Source organism: Poecilia reticulata, chromosome 18, assembly GCF_904066995.2.
Source record: "Poecilia reticulata chromosome 18, P_reticulata-male-v2, whole genome shotgun sequence".
Taxonomy (NCBI): Eukaryota; Metazoa; Chordata; class Actinopteri; order Cyprinodontiformes; family Poeciliidae; genus Poecilia; species Poecilia reticulata.
This window is the reverse complement of record NC_088847.1, coordinates 18,749,147-18,768,670: the sequence shown is the minus strand read 5'-3', so window position 1 is coordinate 18,768,670 and position 19,524 is coordinate 18,749,147. Positions and strand designations below refer to the sequence as shown.

General features: G+C 40.6%; 1 protein-coding gene across 2 annotated transcripts in view; it reads left to right on the top strand.

Annotated features, from left to right (window-relative positions):
- Positions 1-19,524, top strand: part of pcxb (pyruvate carboxylase b) — a 392,212-nt gene that overhangs the window by 179,372 nt on the left and 193,316 nt on the right. For both annotated transcript variants that reach the window (XM_008435894.3, XM_008435895.3), the window contains exon 12: positions 4,017-4,199. In XM_008435894.3, the coding sequence (XP_008434116.1) occupies positions 4,017-4,199 (183 nt within the window). The remainder of the gene's footprint in view (positions 1-4,016; positions 4,200-19,524) is intronic.

Genomic DNA, 19,524 nt, shown 5'->3' with positions numbered 1-19,524 from the left:
ATTTGCCTCATAGGGGCTTTAAAAAGCCCCACTTAGGAAGCTGACTGATTCCTTTACATGTTGAACATGAGTTTTGCAGCAGCCCCGTTTCTGGTTATTTCTATTAAAACGTTAAATCCCTCTTTGAGCATCTACCCCACTTTTCAGCCGGCCGACGTCTTTGAGGGTTAAACAGAGACTGAACCAGAGAGCTGCATCAGTTCCACTGTAAGCGAAGTTTATTGCCGTCCTCCGTTTCCCTGGGGGAGAAGCAGCAGAAACACCGGCTGCAGTCGGCGCCTCTGCGGCTCTGCAGTCAGCGCTAACTGCTGCTCTGGTCGGGTGTTTCTGTTTAGCCTGCAGTGCTAAAGGCCTTGGGCAGAGGGCAGTTTGCTTTATAGCCCGCTAACGCCAAGAGGACACCTAATGAGGAGAGAGGAAAAGTAAGCAGTGGAAAGTAAAGACAAGTGTGAAAGCAAAGGGCGCAGAGAGTTGGATACTGATAGTAAAAGACTGCTGGGAAAACACTGCCAGTCCAGGAAGGATTTTTATTCCGACTCCTTAGTCAAGTAAAGCTTGACTGTTTTGTTTTTTTTCTACTGTTTTATCAGCTTTATTTCACCTGCTGGTGAAAAACAGTTTCTTTACGCCACCTGTAAAAAGCTGTGTGCAGACAATCTCATTGTTTTGGGAGGGAAATTAAAAAGCTGTCAGTCTATTGTGTTGTATTTGGAAACCCAGACACTTGATTCCTCACAAAGCTGCAGAATAAAACGAACGTGGAATCGTTCTTATTTACAAGACAACATATTGCCATTGCTTCTCTTTCACAAGGCAACAGAAACATTTTTCATTTCAGCTGCAGCCTAAATACTCCTGGTATCCTGAAGACTGATACTTCCTCCTTGTCCTATACATGCGCGTCCCGCTGAGGTTCTGGTGCCCAGTGGGTCCCGGTTTTTAGCCCCGCCTCCTTTACGCCATTGATCCACTCTTTGGCTAAGTCCACATCCAAACGGACTTTGGCAAAGTGCATTACTCAATTTATTGCTCCATTTGACATTTTAGAACAGAATATAAATGTTATCATGTACAACCAAATTAAAAGTGCAACACAGAGAAGCTAAAATTAGCTAAACACATTCATAACCACATGCAGATGCTGTCCAACTCAGGCGTAGACTCTGATTGCACCTAGTCTGGTACATTTTGAATTAAAGGGCAGAAACATGGTGATGTTCACAGAGAAAATCAGTTTTCAGATGTAAAGTATTGAAATAATTTCACTCTCCATCTGTGAATACTATCGAATGTTGTTCCGTCTTCAACAAGTCGGAACCAAACACATTTGAACAGACGCATATCTCCTTCAGTGTCTTTGGAAGGCAAAAATACCTAAACGAGACATTTAAAATTGTTCTGAAGAGACGTACGGTAGTTATTGCTTATGACTGTTTCATTCTTTGTCCTGCTCTGGATGTTAGTTGTTGCTCAAGTCGATGATGTAACACTTATTCTCCCAATTATCCAATTTGTGATCTGCACATTTGAAACTTTATGTGGACTTCGACTGAGAACGCTCTCCATAGAGAGAAGGGGACTGTATGTGCAATTTGGAGGTGTGGGTGTTTCTTCCTTGTTGGTTCAAAGTTCAGCGCTGGGGAAGAAAAATTGGTGAATGGATGTTTTAGTGCGTTTTTATGGAGCGTTTTCCAGAAGCCGTTGGTTTAGATGTTGGGCAGACGCTTTGGTGATTTTTTTACATTAGATACTTTGGTTCTTGCTTATTGGACGTCTACAGGAGTTTGAACATTTTCCACATTAATATAAAGTGGTGAATGAAAATCTCCCTCCACCTGAAATCAGTTATAATCTTGTTTTTTTGGTATTTAGTTAGGTTTTCTGTTTATCTCCTCTGGATTCTGTATCCATGGATTTTTTTTTTTGTGAATTATGACTTCAAATTATTCAGGAAAAATTTGCCTGTTCATGGATTTTTTTTTTCTTAATTAATAAATACTTAACTTTCTGTTGGCTGCCATGCAGAGCAGCCAATCCAGAAGCGCCATTCATCGTCCCTGAAACACTGGCGATGCGAAGGATTTAGCTTCTGCTGCTAAGATGGTCTCCACTGTATGTTTTATATTTGGTGTTTGAACTACTAAAATGTCCAGGTATAAGAGAAGATCTCCAGTATTTGCAGATTCCAGGTATCTTGTGAATACTGGGTCCCACCATAAGGAGTAAAACAACCTCACAATGTAACAATGACAGAATAAAGCAGCGTTTATGTTTGCATTTAACTTTTCAGTTAATTTTGAGTCTTTGTGACAAATTTGGGAGAAAAAATGAAGCTCATGACAAACGTTTCTCATCATAATTCTCTGCAGCTCACATTGTGTGAAGATATTTCCAGCATATCATCAGCGCGGCACAACATTGTTATAATTACAATTTCTACTCATCTTTCGCTCGCAGCCCTCCGGGGCCTCCATATGTTGAAGTATTGGACATTCATTTCTCTCCTTCATCTGTGCTCTCCTGCCAAGTGGTCGTGACACAGCTACTTTCCTCCTGCTCCTCCTCGCTCGTCTCCTGCAGGTTTTCTGCCTTTTGCTCATTTCTCTGCTTATATTTCTGGCAGCCATTGTCTTCTAAAGGGAGTTTGATTAAAACAGATGTGATGTTTGCATTCCTGCAGTGCAAACATTAAAGTCCCCTTAAGAAGATAAAAATTGCATCTGATCAGTGTTGTGACAAAAACTTCATGCATTGTTATGCAGAAGTTATGCGCAAATTCTCAAAATGTACAGTGAAATTGTAATATTTATACCTTTTTAACCCTTTAAAGATGAAGTTTCAGATCTCTGCCTTTGCTTATTTTAATTGTACAGAGTTCTTTAAATGTCTTGAGTTAATACTTTTGCTCATTTCTGGAAAGACCCAACTGGAAATTTCAATATCTAGCAGTTATTTTTTACAATTTAGTGTCTATGAAAGGGGTGTTTCAGCAGATTAGACCAAAGAAAAACATGCTTCCTGAGATTGGCTGGAAAGCGCAACGTCTCAAACTCCAGAAACTGTTTGAAATTTTCAGATGGTGCAGAGGGTCATGAGTGTCAAAGTCAAAATATTCGGTCTACAAGGGTTAAAAATACATTTCCAATATGAATTAATCATGAAATAACTGAAGCAGAACAAATAGCAACAGTTTTCTAAAGCTCTGTTACTTCAGGCTTCACCTGTTCAGACACAAGCTGGTCACATGACAGGGCTGCAGCAGCCAATACAATCTCCAGGCCAAGTCAACTTTCTTAAATACTCTTGTCTTGTTCTTCCAAAGTTTGCACCACAGACCATTTTTGGCCCACAGATTGATTTCTTGCACTCACCTCAATAATAATTCACAAGTAGTGAAGAACCGACGGACCAGCTGAGGCAGAGCTGCAGCAAGAGTTTGTCCTGGAAATTAACTTGATTTCACTGACAAATGAATCCAAAATGACAGAAATTAAAGTGGGATAATTTTTATAGTTTGTGGGCCTGATGATAAATTGTCCCACAAGTTAAACAACCATATTGTTTTGAGACCATTTTCAACTAATATGATGGCAGTGTAACAGCAGTACGATGAAACATTATCAACGATCAATAAACTTCAAGTTCTAATCAACATTTGATATTGGAAGAGATTTTAAGTATCAGAACTCGGTGACACTGATGTGATGCCGTCATTAACACGTTCATGAATGTTTACGACTGTCATGAAGTGTCATTCGGTAAATAATGAGATGATTAAGATGTCAGTAGCTCATTTTACTCAAACTTATACTTGTTCTTAATTTAGTCCTTCCACGTTTGTAAAAATTGTGATAAATGTGCAGGAAATGCTGTTTTTATGTTCTTGCTTCAGATCAGGTTTATTTCGCCACACTGAGGAAAAGCTGGGTCCATCTCAAAGAATATCAGAACCGAGTTGTCATCAGTAATGTTTGCATGTCTTTGTGTGTCTAACGTTGCTAACTGGCCTCTGACAGGTATTCAGGAGCGGCGAGGGCATGGGGATCCGTCTGGACAGCGCCTCGGCCTTCCAGGGCGCCGTCATCTCGCCTCACTACGACTCGCTGCTGGTGAAGGTGATCGCCAGCGGGAAGGACCTGAACACGGCCGCCTCCAAGATGAGCCGCGCTCTGGCCGAGTTCAGAGTGCGAGGGGTCAAGGTAGGAGCGTCGGCCACGTTTCGTTTTTATCTTGGTGCTGCGCCAGCAGCTCAGTTTGTGCTTTCATCTGCGTTTTATGTTGCTGCTGCCTCCATGGAAATAAGAAGTTGTCATGAACTGGGAGGGTTTTTTATTGAGATATGGAGGACTGTACTTTTAAACCGTTTCCAGATTTTGTTTCTGCTGTAATACACCAAAGCTGTCGGCTGATCTGTGAGTCGTTGGAGGCAAGCGTTCTCGTCGTTAACGGGGCGTCGGCTCCATCAACTCGTTCAGGGCAACATGCCACAGAAGATTGCTCATGGCAACCATTGACACTTCCTTTGTGAATGTTCGCTCCGTTTACCTTTTGTCTCTCTGTAAACCGCCTACACCGTATTCAAGCATCTCTTTACATTTCATTCATGATGCCTCCCACATTTCATTTTCCTCTCAGCCATAACTTCCTCAAGTCGAGCCTCTTCTTCACCTAAATCTTTTAAAGTATCTCCGTTTAGTGAGCATTTTTATCCAAAGTGAGCTACAGATGAGAGTATTAATGGGGTTATTATTAAAGCTTGGATATTCAAGAGTTTCTAAAAGATTGACACTGATCTGGTAGCTCAGTAAATCATGAAAACATTGCCTTGAGTGCTGGCTGACCAGTCAACCAGCAGATTTGTGAGTACTCAAGTGGGCGGGAGTCGTTCCTTTGAGTCCAGTGTTGGTGTTTTTATCTTTTTATTAAATAAATGTGCCGCTCTTATGTTATTTAAAGGAAAAGGTCTGAAAGTGACCCAAATTTTAGTAAACGTGACAGAAAAAAGGTCTCTGGAAAACCAGGTTTTGTATTTCCAGTCGGGCTTTTAGCTTGTTTTCACCTCCGACCTTCGCTTGGTGTGTTTAAAATTTGACATTTGCTCAATACTAAAACAAATTCAAGTGCTGGTTCTTCTGTTTCAGGCAAACAGGGCTAAATATAAGTTGTAGAGTTGCCGCACGAGCTTCTCTAAATGTACAGCAAAGCTAAAGAAAAGATCAATCCTGGAAATTAAAGTGGAGAAAACAAACTAATGAAGATGTTATGAAAGCAGCTTCTTTTTCTCATCTCTTTCCTGTTTCACTTGCAAACACACAGGGGTTGGAGGGAAGAAGATTAGTAAATTATTCATGAAATTAAATACCATGTAAGTGGTTGTTTATAGGTGTGAAATGAAGAAAAGATAACCCTGTCCCCTCGAGACACGGAGCGTCATCCAACACCAGAGAGAGAGAAAAGCAGTGCCTGGTCAAGGTGCATCTAAACCTCTCATTCCTCTTAATGATGAAGAGATTAAATGGATTTTCCTGTCTCTGCTTTAAATGTTGGATTGTTATCCTTTATAAATGTGTCGGTTTAATCCTGAACTACAATCTAAGGGCTAATTTGTGGCTGCCAATGTTTATCTTGATCAGCCCTGAATGTTGTCAAATACCTAAAGTTTTTCTCAAAGGCGGCGTAAACGTTAGAACACGTAGCAGGTGTCGCTAATGGCAACGTTCATCATTGTTAAAGCTTCACTGAGGAAGGAAGACGCAAAGTTATATGTTTAGTAATGCAGTGCATAAAAACAAAGACCCAGAAAGGTGCAAGAAGCTTTTTGGTTATACGTCTGGTTGGTGAAAGAGCAACACTTACACCTGATAACAGGAAGGCTAAAGGGAATACGACCTTTAACCTGATACGTACGTTATTTAAGATGTTTACATTTTGGAAATCTCTGTTTTCCAGGAATAAACGTACCGCAATGTTAGTAATGCTCCAGAGGCTAATGGCTAATTAGCAATTAGCATGGGTAGCATTACCCAGTTACACATGCTAATTAGCATGTCTAAACTCATTGGCTAACTGTTTCCTTGTATTTGATTAAAATAAAAAAACTGTTGGGGACCTCTCTCTCTGTCTCTCTCTCATACTTTTAAGATTACTTAGAAAAACAAAGAACAAAAGTTCAGAGGTAAATTGAAAACAGCTAAAATTAAAATAGAAATAATAAATAATAAAATTAAAATATATATCTGACCCAAAGTTCTGATCTGTGCATCTCCAGATATTAAAAGAAAACCTGGATGCTCATGTTAAGCCAGAGCTGCCAACCACATGCAGCGGTGGTTAGCAGTGGTGGACATTCCTAGCTAAAAAGTGAGTCATGCTAACCCTACAGCAATGCATTTTGGGTAAACATTATTTGCCGCACCGCTTTACAGGTGGAGAATATAAGGAGAGAATTGCGTGAACAGTCGTCACCCCCTTCAAAACAAGAGCATGAACATAAATATCAACAGGAATTAAGTCAATAACCAAAACTTCAACTCAGAGGTCAAACTTTATTCAACTGAATGTTTACAACCAGGTAAATTAGCACTTCAAGATTTATCTGGGAAAATTAAATGTGTTGAAGGTTTTGAAAGTGGTAAAATTAGCTCCTATGAATTAGTGAACTTATGCATCTTATATAAAAACACACAAGCGCCTGTTTTTCTTACAGGTACGTAGGTTTCTTTTTTGAAGAAATGTGTGAGCTCATTAACCCATTTCTGAACTTCATTAAATTTATCTCGGCACATTCTTCAATATAAAAACATGTTTCACGTAATTAAATAAAACGTGCTTTGTTGAACATTTAAAGAAAATGATTCTCCAACAATTTATAGACATTTTCTACTTCCCTGATTCCTCAATGCCCACGCAGAGCTAGTCAAGACGTTTGTGTTGTTTTGCTGCTTTTCCCAAAGATTTATACATCATAAGTTTACAGTTTTGCCATTTACATGTTTTTCTCACCTTCATACGAACGAAACCTGACAAAACGAGGTAAGCTGTGATTCATTAAGGAAATGTGCAGCTGATGTATTTGCACTGAACTGTTTGAGATTTATGTTTGGGCTTAATTGGGATATAAATTAACACGTCCTCAGAGCTTGGATTATAGAATTAATGCAGCCGTTTCAAGTCGTAAATCAGCTTTAGGAAAGCAAATTAAGAGTCTTGTAGATGGTTAATGTTATGGTTACAATAGACGCACAGAAACTAATACAAATGAAACAGAGATAAAGTGATAAAGTATACAACAGTGAGTAGACGCTGCAAAAACATATTAATTTCAATAATAAAGCTGGAGATTGCTCACATTATGGTGGATCCAGTCAAACACACAAGTGTCCAACAATCAACACTTTCACCCAGAGGAGAATATGGAGCTGATTTTACTGCTTTTTAGTTAAGTAGTTGATGGATGCTATGGAAAGCACTCCACACCAAAGCAGTGCAAGGATGGCTGGTCATGGTTTCAAAGAAAAGCTTGAAGAAAATTTTCCTTTAATGTGCATTTAGAAAAAGTTTCAGTTTAAAAGCAAGCAGAGCAAGTGGTGCAACTGTTCAGTTCAAGATTTCCTTTTTTTGTATGAAAACTAAATTAATTGATAGATTTTTTTTTATTATTACATTTTTGTACAATTTTCACACAAAAATGTCAAGGTTTGTTTGAAACCTTGATATTTTAGTGACACATGGCCTAAAAATACCAGGAGACTGACCTCGTCATGGAATATTTAGTGGATTACCTGCCTGGTTTCTAGTCTTTTTCTCTTATTTCGAGCCTGAACCTAAAAACCAAACCCTGTTCTGAACCAGGGTTCATTCATGCCATTTCACCCTTAACTAAGTTTTAATTTATTGGTGAAACTTTTATCTCCATTCCTCTAAACCAGGTGCGTCAAACTCACTTTTATTTTGGGTCAAATCAAAAATCTGAATATTTTCAAAAGGGCTGGTTGTGCCAGAATGTATTGATAAAACCATTAAACTGTAAAAATGTCAAATGTTTGTTTAAATATTCAATAAGCTGTTCTTAAAATTACTTAATATTGAGCATCTTTTCATACTGGTCGGTACATCCAAGATTTGTTTTTGCGTTTTTTGTTTTTGGCGATTAAAATTTTATTTTGTGACGCCAATTTAAATACTTGTAAGAAATTTTTATATTTGCGCTAATGTATGATAAACATGACTTTTTATTAATCGCTGCATCAATCCCTGACTATAACTTGACATGAAGTCACTTAAACTATGTGTTTTTAGCCAATTTTGAGAAAAATTGCTGTAAAAAATCTGACTAATTGACGTAATTTGGAGTCAAAATGGCCACATAAAAATGAGCACATGTGCCTGGAGTTTGACACATGTGCTCTAAATCAAAATAAATCACGTATATCTGCAGCAATCATCCACTGCCTCACAATGTACTTAAACAAAAAATCCCATCATTGCATCATTTTCACCAAAGTAGAAAAAAAAGTCTGAATAATCTGTAATCTTTACCTGTTTCTGAAAAATGTCCCAGAAAAGCGTCTATCTTCCTCATTAGTGATTAATCATGTTTATAATAAACTTTGTCATAATTTTAACCTGTCAGGTTGCTTTTCACTATTGGAAGCTAATCCTAAAAGCACTTTAATTAGATTTATTTTAGCCAATTATTGGTTAAATCCCACGTTAAGCTTTTTATTGAGCTCTTTATTATGGACAATTTTAAAAAGATGTTAAATGCAGCGACTATAATGAAAAGTGTTTAGGTAAAATACATTCTAAGCGAATATCTTGTTTAGAAAGACTTTTTAAATGGTTAGGTTTTTGACCTACCTGCTTATGTAAATGTGTTGGGTAGCTGAAGGTCAAACATCAGGCAGACTTTGAAAATCATTGTTACTCACAAAGTTCTGGAAATATTAATTATTTCAGCCTCTAATCACGCAAAGTTCAAGCTTGGTTTGCTGATGTTTCTACAGAATAATCACTGAACTCCTGTCTGAAATGTGAATTCCTGACATCGGGTCTCTCATCCGCCTTTCGTCGCTTCATCCTTGTCGCCCTTTTGCTAACTTCCCCCCTGCTCATCTCCCCGTCCATCTTTGCCCTCCTGCCTCATGTCGTCCCGTCTCTTTCCCGTTCGTCACCTCCTTCCCCCTGTTCTTTGTAGCTCTGCGTGACATTTTACTTCTTCACACACACTTCGCCCACTCTGCGCACGCTCAGACAAAAGGTTCGCAGCATGTGCAAATACAGATATGATGGTAGACATGCAGGTGCATGGACACGGGCTGCGCAGAAGATGATAAACAGTGAAAATGTCAAATGCAATTCCACCCGGAGAACAACTGGCTCTCAGACGTGTCGCTTAGGTTTTTTTTTTTTATTAGCTTTATTTTAGGTAGGGTTACATTTACACACAGGAAGGAAAAAGAAGCAGCAGGATCTTTGTTTGCTTTAAAGAAAATATAATTAATGGATGGATGAAGGTCTGACTTAGTCATTATATGACAGGACCAACAAAAGAACAAAAAGGCAACAAATTTGCCCCTAAAGTACAAAAACCTTCAAGCTTTTGAATTACTTTATGAATTAATAATAAAAACCTTATGAAAAATTAGATGAAAAAGAAAAGTGCTTAAATCAAAGATATCTGGACTTCTGTTTCTTGAAGGCTTTTTAATTCTGATCTAAATAACGGTTTGATATATTACAAGTTGTATCCAGAACAATCACTCTCATCATTGGGGGGGTTCCAGATTTGTACCTCAAAGCAAAACTCAGAGCCACGAATAATCAGTGTGGCTCAATAAAATGGTTCTACGATGACCGAAAAGACGAAGACGAAACTTCAACATCCACATTAAAGCAAATGGACCACCTCCGTTCACTGTCTAACCTTTTATCTTTCCCTTAAATTAAGAACCCAACTTTACCCTCTAGTGGCGATTTGGCTCAACGATCGTAAAGACTTTAACGCACAAGGTAGCGGCGTTAGAAACAGGTGGACCTACTTATTAGGAGCACAGCTCTTGAAGGAACAGTTCCTCCTCAAACTCATACATAATAAACAATTTTAATGGCATTTGTTTGCTCAGAGAGGTAAACAATTAAATTCAAAAAGTAAATCTAGAATTTTGCATCTTGATATCATCAAGAAAAAATGTCAGATTTTGTTGATTTTACATTGTACTTCTAAGCCAGGGGTGTCAAACTCTATTTCACCGAGGGTCACTTCAGCATATTGGCCTCCCTCAACGGGCCACATTGACGGTACAAATGAGGAGTGCCCAGGTCCAGACCTCCAGACTGCAACTTTTAGATGCATCCCTGCTAAAACACCCCAGACAAAAGGTTGACTCCCTCATTCAGTTCTGTAGAGGCTTATAATGAGTCAATGATCCAGGTGTGTTAGAGAAGGTAACGCATCTAAAGTTGCAGATGGTAGCTCTGGAAAACTAGACTGGGGCAGCCCTAGCATAAATGTATGAAAATACAATGTTACACTAAATTAAACACCTCATATTGTTAAATAACTGATTTTATGTACTGAAGTTTTAAATATCACATTGGAGTTTGCATGGATGTAAAATTACTGCTCAGTTTAAAAATTACAATATTTAAATCAGTGTTAAAAGGTAAGAATCTGCTTAATTTGTGATGGGATCTGGATTCACGGTGAATATTAACTGAACCGCATAAAGTGCGACTAAATAGCCGATGTTAATGATTGTAATTTCACTGGTAAAAATAATGCATGACCGATTTTTTTTACGTTGTCGGTCAAGATAACGGATAACAAAAAAAGCCTAGCGCGACCTGCCTCTCTGACACCAATTCACACACATCTTCATTCACAGTCTTACTTGTAAATCGATTTAAAAACAGACTACTACAGCCTCTCTATAATATGCTTGCAGAAAGTTATACCCTTAAAGAATTACCTCCTTCTCTACGAAATGCAACCATAACAGTACTACCTAAACATGGAAAACCTCCCACCAGATGCGAATCTTTTCAACCAATCTCTCTTTTAAATTCTGACATAATATCTAAAGTACTAGCACTTGGGCTTGAGAAATGTTTACCATCTCTTTCTGAACCTGATCAGAACGGATTCATAAAGGGGCAGCAAGCTAAATATGAACATCCCGATACTGCTTTACTTTCACTTGATGCAGAAAAAGCATTCGACAGAGTGGAACATAATTATCTATACAATGTTTTATCTAAATATGGCTTGGGTAGTTATTTCATAACCTGGATTAAAATAATTTATAATAAACCCACAGCCTCAGTTATAACGAATAATATATCTGATTCATTTAATCTAGCTAGGGGAACACGTTAAGCGTGTCCCCTCTCACCCCTCCTCTTTATTCCTGCAATTGAACCATTGGCTTTTGCCATAAGCAACAATCAAAACATACAGAATAAAAAGTCAGAATAAAAAGTATTGAATCTAAAATTAGACTATTTGCAGATGACATTATTTTAATGATGTTTAATCTGAAGTCCTCAATCCCTCAACTACTTAAAACCGTTCATCCATCCATCCATCCTTCCATCCTTCCATCCTTCCATCCATCCCTCCCTCCCTCCCTCCCTCCCTCCCTCCCTCCCTCCCTCCCTCCCTCCCTCCCTCCCTTCCTTCCTTCCTTCCTTCCTTCCTTCCTTCCTTCCTTCCTTCCTTCCTTCCTTCCTTCCTTCCTTCCTTCCTTCCTTCCTTCCTTCCTTCCTTCCTTCCTTCCTTCCTTCCTTCCTTCCTTTCTTCCTTCCTTTCTTCCTTCCTTCCTTCCTTCCATCCTTCCTTCCTTCCTTCCTTCCTTCCTTCCTTCCTTCCATCCTTCCTTCCTTCCTTTCTTCCTTCCTCCCTCCCTCCCTCCCTCCCTCCCTCCCTCCCTCCCTCCCTCCCTTCCTTCCTTCCTTCCTTCCTTCCTTCCTTCCTTCCTTCCTTCCTTCCTTCCTTCCTTCCTTCCTTCCTTCCTTCCTCCCTCCCTCCCTCCCTCCCTCCCTCCCTCCCTTCCTTCCTTCCTTCCTTCCTTCCTTCCTTCCTTCCTTCCTTCCTTCCTTCCTTCCGTCCTTCCTTCCGTCCGTCCGTCTGTCATTATTTTAATGTCTAATCTGAAGTCCTCAATCCCTCAACTACTTAATACCATCAATGAATTTTGGTTGTCCATCCATCCATCCATTTTCTAACACCCTTTGTCCCTTAGTGGGACAGGAGGGTTGCTCCCACAACCCACAACCTTCTTGCTGCAGGGCAACAGCTCTACCAACTGTGCCACTGTGCAGCCTACACACACACACACACCTAGGGGCAATTTGGAGAGGCCAATTAACCTGACAGTTATGTTTTTGGACTGGGAGGAAACCGGAGTACCCGGAGAAAACCCACCATGCACAGGGAGAACATACAGAAACACCGGAGCCGTGAATCAAACCCACAACCTTCTTGCTGCAGGGCAACAGCTCTCCCAACTGTGCCACTGTGCAGCCTACACACACACAACTAGGGGCAATTTGGAGAGGCCAATTAACCTGACAGTCATGTTTTTGGACTGGGAGGAACACGGAGTACCAAGAGAAAACCCACCATGCCCAGGGAGAACATGCAGAAAGACCAGAGCCATGATTCAAACCCACAACCTTCTTGCTGCAGGGCAACAGCTGTACAAACTGTACCACTGTGCAGCCTACACACTGACACATAGGGGCAATTTGGAGAGGTCAATTAACCTGAAAGTCATGTTTTTGAACTGGGAGGAACCCGGAGTACCCGGAGAAAACCCAAGCATGCACAGGGAGAACATGCAGAAAAACCGTGGCCGTGAATCGAACCCAGAACCTTCTTTCTGCAAGGCAACAGTTCTACTAACTGTGCCACTGTGCAGCCCCAAAGCTAAATCCTATCTTTAAATCAGTCCACCTCAAATTTAACAAGGGGACGATCTCTAAATTTGGCTCAAGAAATTGAACAGCAATTATCTTCATCAAGGAGGTGTGGGTTATACTTAGCTCTGTCTTCGCAAGTTGGGCATGCAGCATATTTTGATTTGTTGAGAGCTCGAGCGCCGTAAATGTCCTCGTCCTTTGCCCTTTTTACCAGCACAGAAGTTAGGGTCTGGTCGTCCCGTCTCTTTGTAGGGCGAACATCCTCGGCCGAGGACGTTTTTGGAAGATTTTCCAAATCTTCCCCTACGACTGCCCTGTCTTGAGACAGGTCTTCCATCGCCGCTTCTGTCAGAGCAGAGGTTGAGGATCTAGATCCAACAACCTCTGCGCTGCAAACTTCCCCAGCCGGGGAAGCTTGGTTGGCAATCGGGGCAGGGTTGAATAGATAAGCATCGAACTCATCGTATTCAATAGACTCATCCCTGTGGCTACCAACGTCAAATGTCACGCTAGGAAGAATCTTGTTAAAGATTTTCCTCACTCCGGTGGTAATCAAGTAACCAGCACCAAAAGTTAACGGAAAAAACACGGTGGCTACGACCTGTTCCATACTAAAATCCCTAAAACACACAGAACTCTAAGTCAAAGATGCTTGGAAATGACCTCCTGTTATGAGACCCAAGCATTCATAACCTCAGATGTTCTTTGATCTATGTCATAGATGATGAGGTCATAAACAATGAGCTCACTGTAGTTCTGGGGAAATGTCTTGCTTCTGATGGTTGCTATGGAAACGGTCAAATCAGTTCTGCATGACTCAAACTATTAACCCTTTGCAACTGCATCACTTGATCATTCGAGGCGCCATGACAAACTTCAGAAGGGTATATTTCAGGAGGCTTGGGATTAAAACAGGGATTTTAATCTTTAAATATTAAATTTGGATTGACAATGGTATATTAAACCATTAATTTAAGAAGGATTTTTCATCGTTCTATCAGGTTTAAATTTTTGAATCATACTTGACTTAAAAATATCTTAAAAGTAAAATTAAATGTAACTTACAAACATTTGCTGCTGCTGCTGTTTTTAAATTGCGACAAGAAATTTTGCCTGCTTGGACAAAAGCTACAAAGAAATACTTTAGGTTTAATAATTTTACATGTTAGCATAAAAAAAGAATAAAGAATGATCCCTAAGAAATGGTGCTGCCGCTCCATAGTTGATGGGTTGTAAACGACTCATTAGAACACATTAGTTCTACGGTGCGGAAATGTAAACAATAGACCAGTGGTGTCAAACTCTATTTTACCGAGGGCTACTTCAGCATATTGGCCACCCTCAACGGGCCACATTGACGGTACAAATCAGGAGTGCCCAGGTCCAGACCTCCAGACTGCAACTTTTAGATGCATCCCTGCTAAAACACCCCAGACAAAAGGTTGACTCCCTCATTCAGTTCTGTAGAGGCTTATAATGAGTCAATGATCCAGGTGTGTTAGAGAAGGTAACGCATCTAAAGTTGCAGATGGTAGCTCTGGAAAACTAGACTGGGGCAGCCCTAGCATAAATGTATGAAAATACAATGTTACACTAAATTAAACACCTCATATTGTTAAATAACTGATTTTATGTACTGAAGTTTTAAATATCACATTGGAGTTTGCATGGATGTAAAATTACTGCTCAGTTTAAAAATTACAATATTTAAATCAGTGTTAAAAGGTAAGAATCTGCTTAATTTGTGATAGGATCTGGATTCACGGTGAATATTAACTGAACCGCATAAAGTGCGACTAAATAGCCGATGTTAATGATTGTAATTTCACTGGTAAAAATAATGCATGACCGATTTTTTTTTATGTTGTCGGTCAAGATAACGGATAACAAAAAAAGCCTAGCGCGACCTGCCTCTCTGACACCAATTCACACACATCTTCATTCACAGTCTTACTTGTAAATCGATTTAAAAACAGACTACTACAGCCTCTCTATAATATGCTTGCAGAAAGTTATACCCTTAAAGAATTACCTCCTTCTCTACGAAATGCAACCATAACAGTACTACCTAAACATGGAAAACCTCCCACCAGATGCGAATCTTTTCAACCAATCTCTCTTATAAATTCTGACATAATATCTAAGGTACTAGCACTTGGGCTTGAGAAATGTTTACCATCTCTTTCTGAACCTGATCAGAACGGATTCATAAAGGGGCAGCAAGCTAAATATGAACATCCCGATACTGCTTTACTTTCACTTGATGCAGAAAAAGCATTCGACAGAGTGGAACATAATTATCTATACAATGTTTTATCTCAATTTGGCTTGGGTAGTTATTTCATAACCTGGATTAAAATAATTTATAATAAACCCACAGCCTCAGTTATAACGAATAATATTATATCTGATTCATTTAATCTAGCTAGGGGAACACGTTAAGCGTGTCTCCTCTCACCCCTCCTCTTTATTCCTGAAATTGAACCATTGGCTTTTGCTATAAGGAACAATCAAAACATACAGAATAAAAAGTCAGAATAAAAAGTATTGAATCTAAAATTGGACTATTTGCAGATTGACATTATTTTAATGATGTTTAATCTGAAGTCCTCAATCCCTCAACTACTTAAAACCATCCATCCATCCATCCATCCATCCATCCATCCATCCATCCATCCATCCTTCCTTCCTTCCTTCCTTCCTTCCTTCCTTCCTTCCTTCCTTCCTTCCTTCCTTCCTTCCTTCCTTCCTTCCTTCCTTCCTTCCTTCCTTCCTTCCTTCCTTCCTTCCTTCCTTCCTTCCTTCCTTCCTTCCTTCCTTCGTTCGTTCGTTCGTTCGTTCGTTCGTTCGTTCCTTCCTTCCTTCCTTCCTTCCTTCCTTCCTTCCTTCCTTCCTTCCTTCCTTCCTTCCTTCCTTCCTTCCTTCCTTCCTTCCTTCCTTCCTTCCTTCCTTCCTTCCTTCCTTCCTTCCTTCCTTCCTTCCTTCCTTCCTTCCTTCCGTCCGTCCGTCCGTCCGTCCGTCCGTCATTATTTTAATGTCTAATCTGAAGTCCTCAATCCCTCAACTACTTAAAACCATCAATGAATTTTGGTTGTCCATCCATCCATTTTCTAACAACCTTTGTCCCTTAGTGGGACAGGAGGGTTGCTCCCACAACCCACAACCTTCTTGCTGCAGGGCAACAGCTCTACCAACTGTGCCACTGTGCAGCCTACACACACACACACACACACCTAGGGGCAATTTGGAGAGGCCAATTAACCTGACAGTTATGTTTTTGGACTGGGAGGAAACCGGAGTACCCGGAGAAAACCCACCATGCACAGGGAGAACATACAGAAACACCGGAGCCGTGAATCAAACCCACAACCTTCTTGCTGCAGGGCAACAGCTCTCCCAACTGTGCCACTGTGCAGCCTACACACACACAACTAGGGACAATTTGGAGAGGCCAATTAACCTGACAGTCATGTTTTTGGACTGGGAGGAACACGGAGTACCAAGAGAAAACCCACCATGCCCAGGGAGAACATGCAGAAAGACCAGAGCCATGATTCAAACCCACAACCTTCTTGCTGCAGGGCAACAGCTGTACAAACTGTACCACTGTGCAGCCTACACACTGACACATAGGGGCAATTTGGAGAGGTCAATTAACCTGAAAGTCATGTTTTTGAACTGGGAGGAACCCGGAGTACCCGGAGAAAACCCAAGCATGCACAGGGAGAACATGCAGAAAAACCGTGGCCGTGAATCGAACCCAGAACCTTCTTTCTGCAAGGCAGCAGTTCTACTAACTGTGCCACTGTGCAGCCCCAAAGCTAAATCCTATCTTTAAATCAGTCCACCTCAAATTTAACAAGGGGACGATCTCTAAATTTGGCTCAAGAAATTGAACAGCAATTATCTTCATCAAGGAGGTGTGGGTTATACTTAGCTCTGTCTTCGCAAGTTGGGCATGCAGCATATTTTGATTTGTTGAGAGCTCGAGCACCGTAAATGTCCTCGTCCTTTGCCCTTTTTACCAGCACAGAAGTTAGGGTCTGGTCGTCCCGTCTCTTTGTAGGGCGAACATCCTCGGCCGAGGACGTTTTTGGAAGATTTTCCAAATCTTCCCCTACGACTGCCCTGTCTTGAGACAGGTCTTCCATCGCCGCTTCTGTCAGAGCAGAGGTTGAGGATCTAGATCCAACAACCTCTGCTCTGCAAACTTCCCCAGCCGGGGAAGCTTGGTTGGCAATCGGGGCAGGGTTGAATAGATAAGCATCGAACTCATCGTATTCAATGGACTCATCCCTGTGGCTACCAACGTCAAATGTCACGCTAGGAAGAATCTTGTTAAAGATTTTCCTCACTCCGGTGGTAATCAAGTAACCAGCACCAAAAGTTAACGGAAAAAACACGGTGGCTACGACCTGTTCCATACTAAAATCCCTAAAACACACAGAACTCTAAGTCAAAGATGCTTGGAAATGACCTCCTGTTATGAGACCCAAGCATTCATAACCTCAGATGTTCTTTGATCTATGTCATAGATGATGAGGTCATAAACAATGAGCTCACTGTAGTTCTGGGGAAATGTCTTGCTTCTGATGGTTGCTATGGAAACGGTCAAATCAGTTCTGCATGACTCAAACTATTAACCCTTTGCAACTGCATCACTTGATCATTCGAGGCGCCATGACAAACTTCAGAAGGGTATATTTCAGGAGGCTTGGGATTAAAACAGGGATTTTAATCTTTAAATATTAAATTTGGATTGACAATGGTATATTAAACCATTAATTTAAGAAGGATTTTTCATCGTTCTATCAGGTTTAAATTTTTGAATCATACTTGACTTAAAAATATCTTAAAAGAAAAATTAAATGTAATATACAAACATTTGCTGCTGCTGCTGTTTTTAAATTGCGACAAGAAATTTTGCCTGCTTGGACAAAAGCTACAAAGAAATACTTTAGGTTTAATAATTTTACATGTTAGCATAAAAAAAGAATAAAGAATGATCCCTAAGAAATGGTGCTGCCGCTCCATAGTTGATGGGTTGTAAACGACCCATTAGAACACATTAGTTCTACGGTGCGGAAATGTAAACAATAGACCATCCATCCATCCATCCATCCATCCATCCATCCATCCATCCATCCATCCATCCATCCATCCATCCATCCATCCATCCATCCATCCATCCATCCATCCATCCATCCATCCATCCATCCATCCATCCATCCATCCATCCATCCATCCATCTTCTTAACACCCTTGGACAAGGGTGTTAAGAATATGGAGGGTTGCTGGTGCAACTTCTCCAGCAAACGTTCTGGGCGAGAGGCGGGTCACCCTGGACAGGTCGCCAGTCTGTCGCAGGGTAACACAGACAAACAACCATGCATGGGTTTTCTCCGGGTACTCCGACTTCCTCCCACAGTCCAAAAACATGACTGTCAGGTTAATTGGCCTCTCCAAATTGCCCCTAGCTGTGAGTGTGTGTGCATGGTTGTTTGGTATACCGTGTTACCCTGCGACAGACTGGCGACCTGTCCAGGGAGTACCCCGCCTCTTGCCCGAAACGTTAGCTGGAGATTGGCACCAGCAATCCTCCTGACCCCACCCAAGGGTGTAAGAAGGGGACAAGGGTTTTGCTTTCACAGGGAGTTCAGTAACGCTTCAGGTGAGAAAGTATGTCAGGATGTAATTTTCCACCAGATATTCTTCAGATATTAAATGTAATAACAGTCATTTGTGACATTTAGTCTCTAAACATTTCCTGTAACCCATCACTGTTTGACCCGGTCATTAAAGGGCGCTGTTCTCCCTCACCTCTGGAAAACAAATGGAGGGGCGACGCCACAATGCACATCGTAGAGCTACAGTCATTTACCCTTTGACATCCTATATTTACTTATTTAATCACTGGCTCAGAAAGCACACGTGTTTACATTCCAGAGTAATTAAAAGCTTACATTTACCGAATTATTTCTTCTACAAATAAAAATCCCTAAGCAACGAATGAAGCTGGATTCATTTTAATTCATCCAGATTAATGAAATATTGATGACATATACCTCCAGTGCAGTCGCAGGAGTAGGGAACCTGAATTCCTCTAAAGTAACAGACACAAAGAGAAGAACGGGCCTTAATGGAGCATTAATTATTACGGCTGCTCTTTCTGCAGCCGCCTTGAACGCTTGTGCTCTCGTCAAAGCTCTAATGCGTAGTCGTGATTACACAGGCCCACTGATGTGCATACAAATGTGGGGTGGTTTTTCACAGAAGGGGAAGTTTTGCATAAAGTGGGAGTTTTTAATTAAAAGTGTGACTGCACACCGGTTAATTGTGACTGCTGTAATAATCGATAACGCTAACACGCAGTCCTGGGAAGTTTTAAGGCTGTGATTGTCTGTTGAATGCTCGCTGATTAATGTTTGACGCCTGGAAGGGAAATAACTTCCAGGTTTCACTCCAGGTTAAACAAATAAAGAGTAGTGCAGGGATACCCAGTGATAAAATCCAACATCTGTCAAACCTCACGCTCTAAAAATTGGAAATGATCCACTGCAGATTATCTCTTATTGACTCACAACATTCGATTTTAAAATGGGT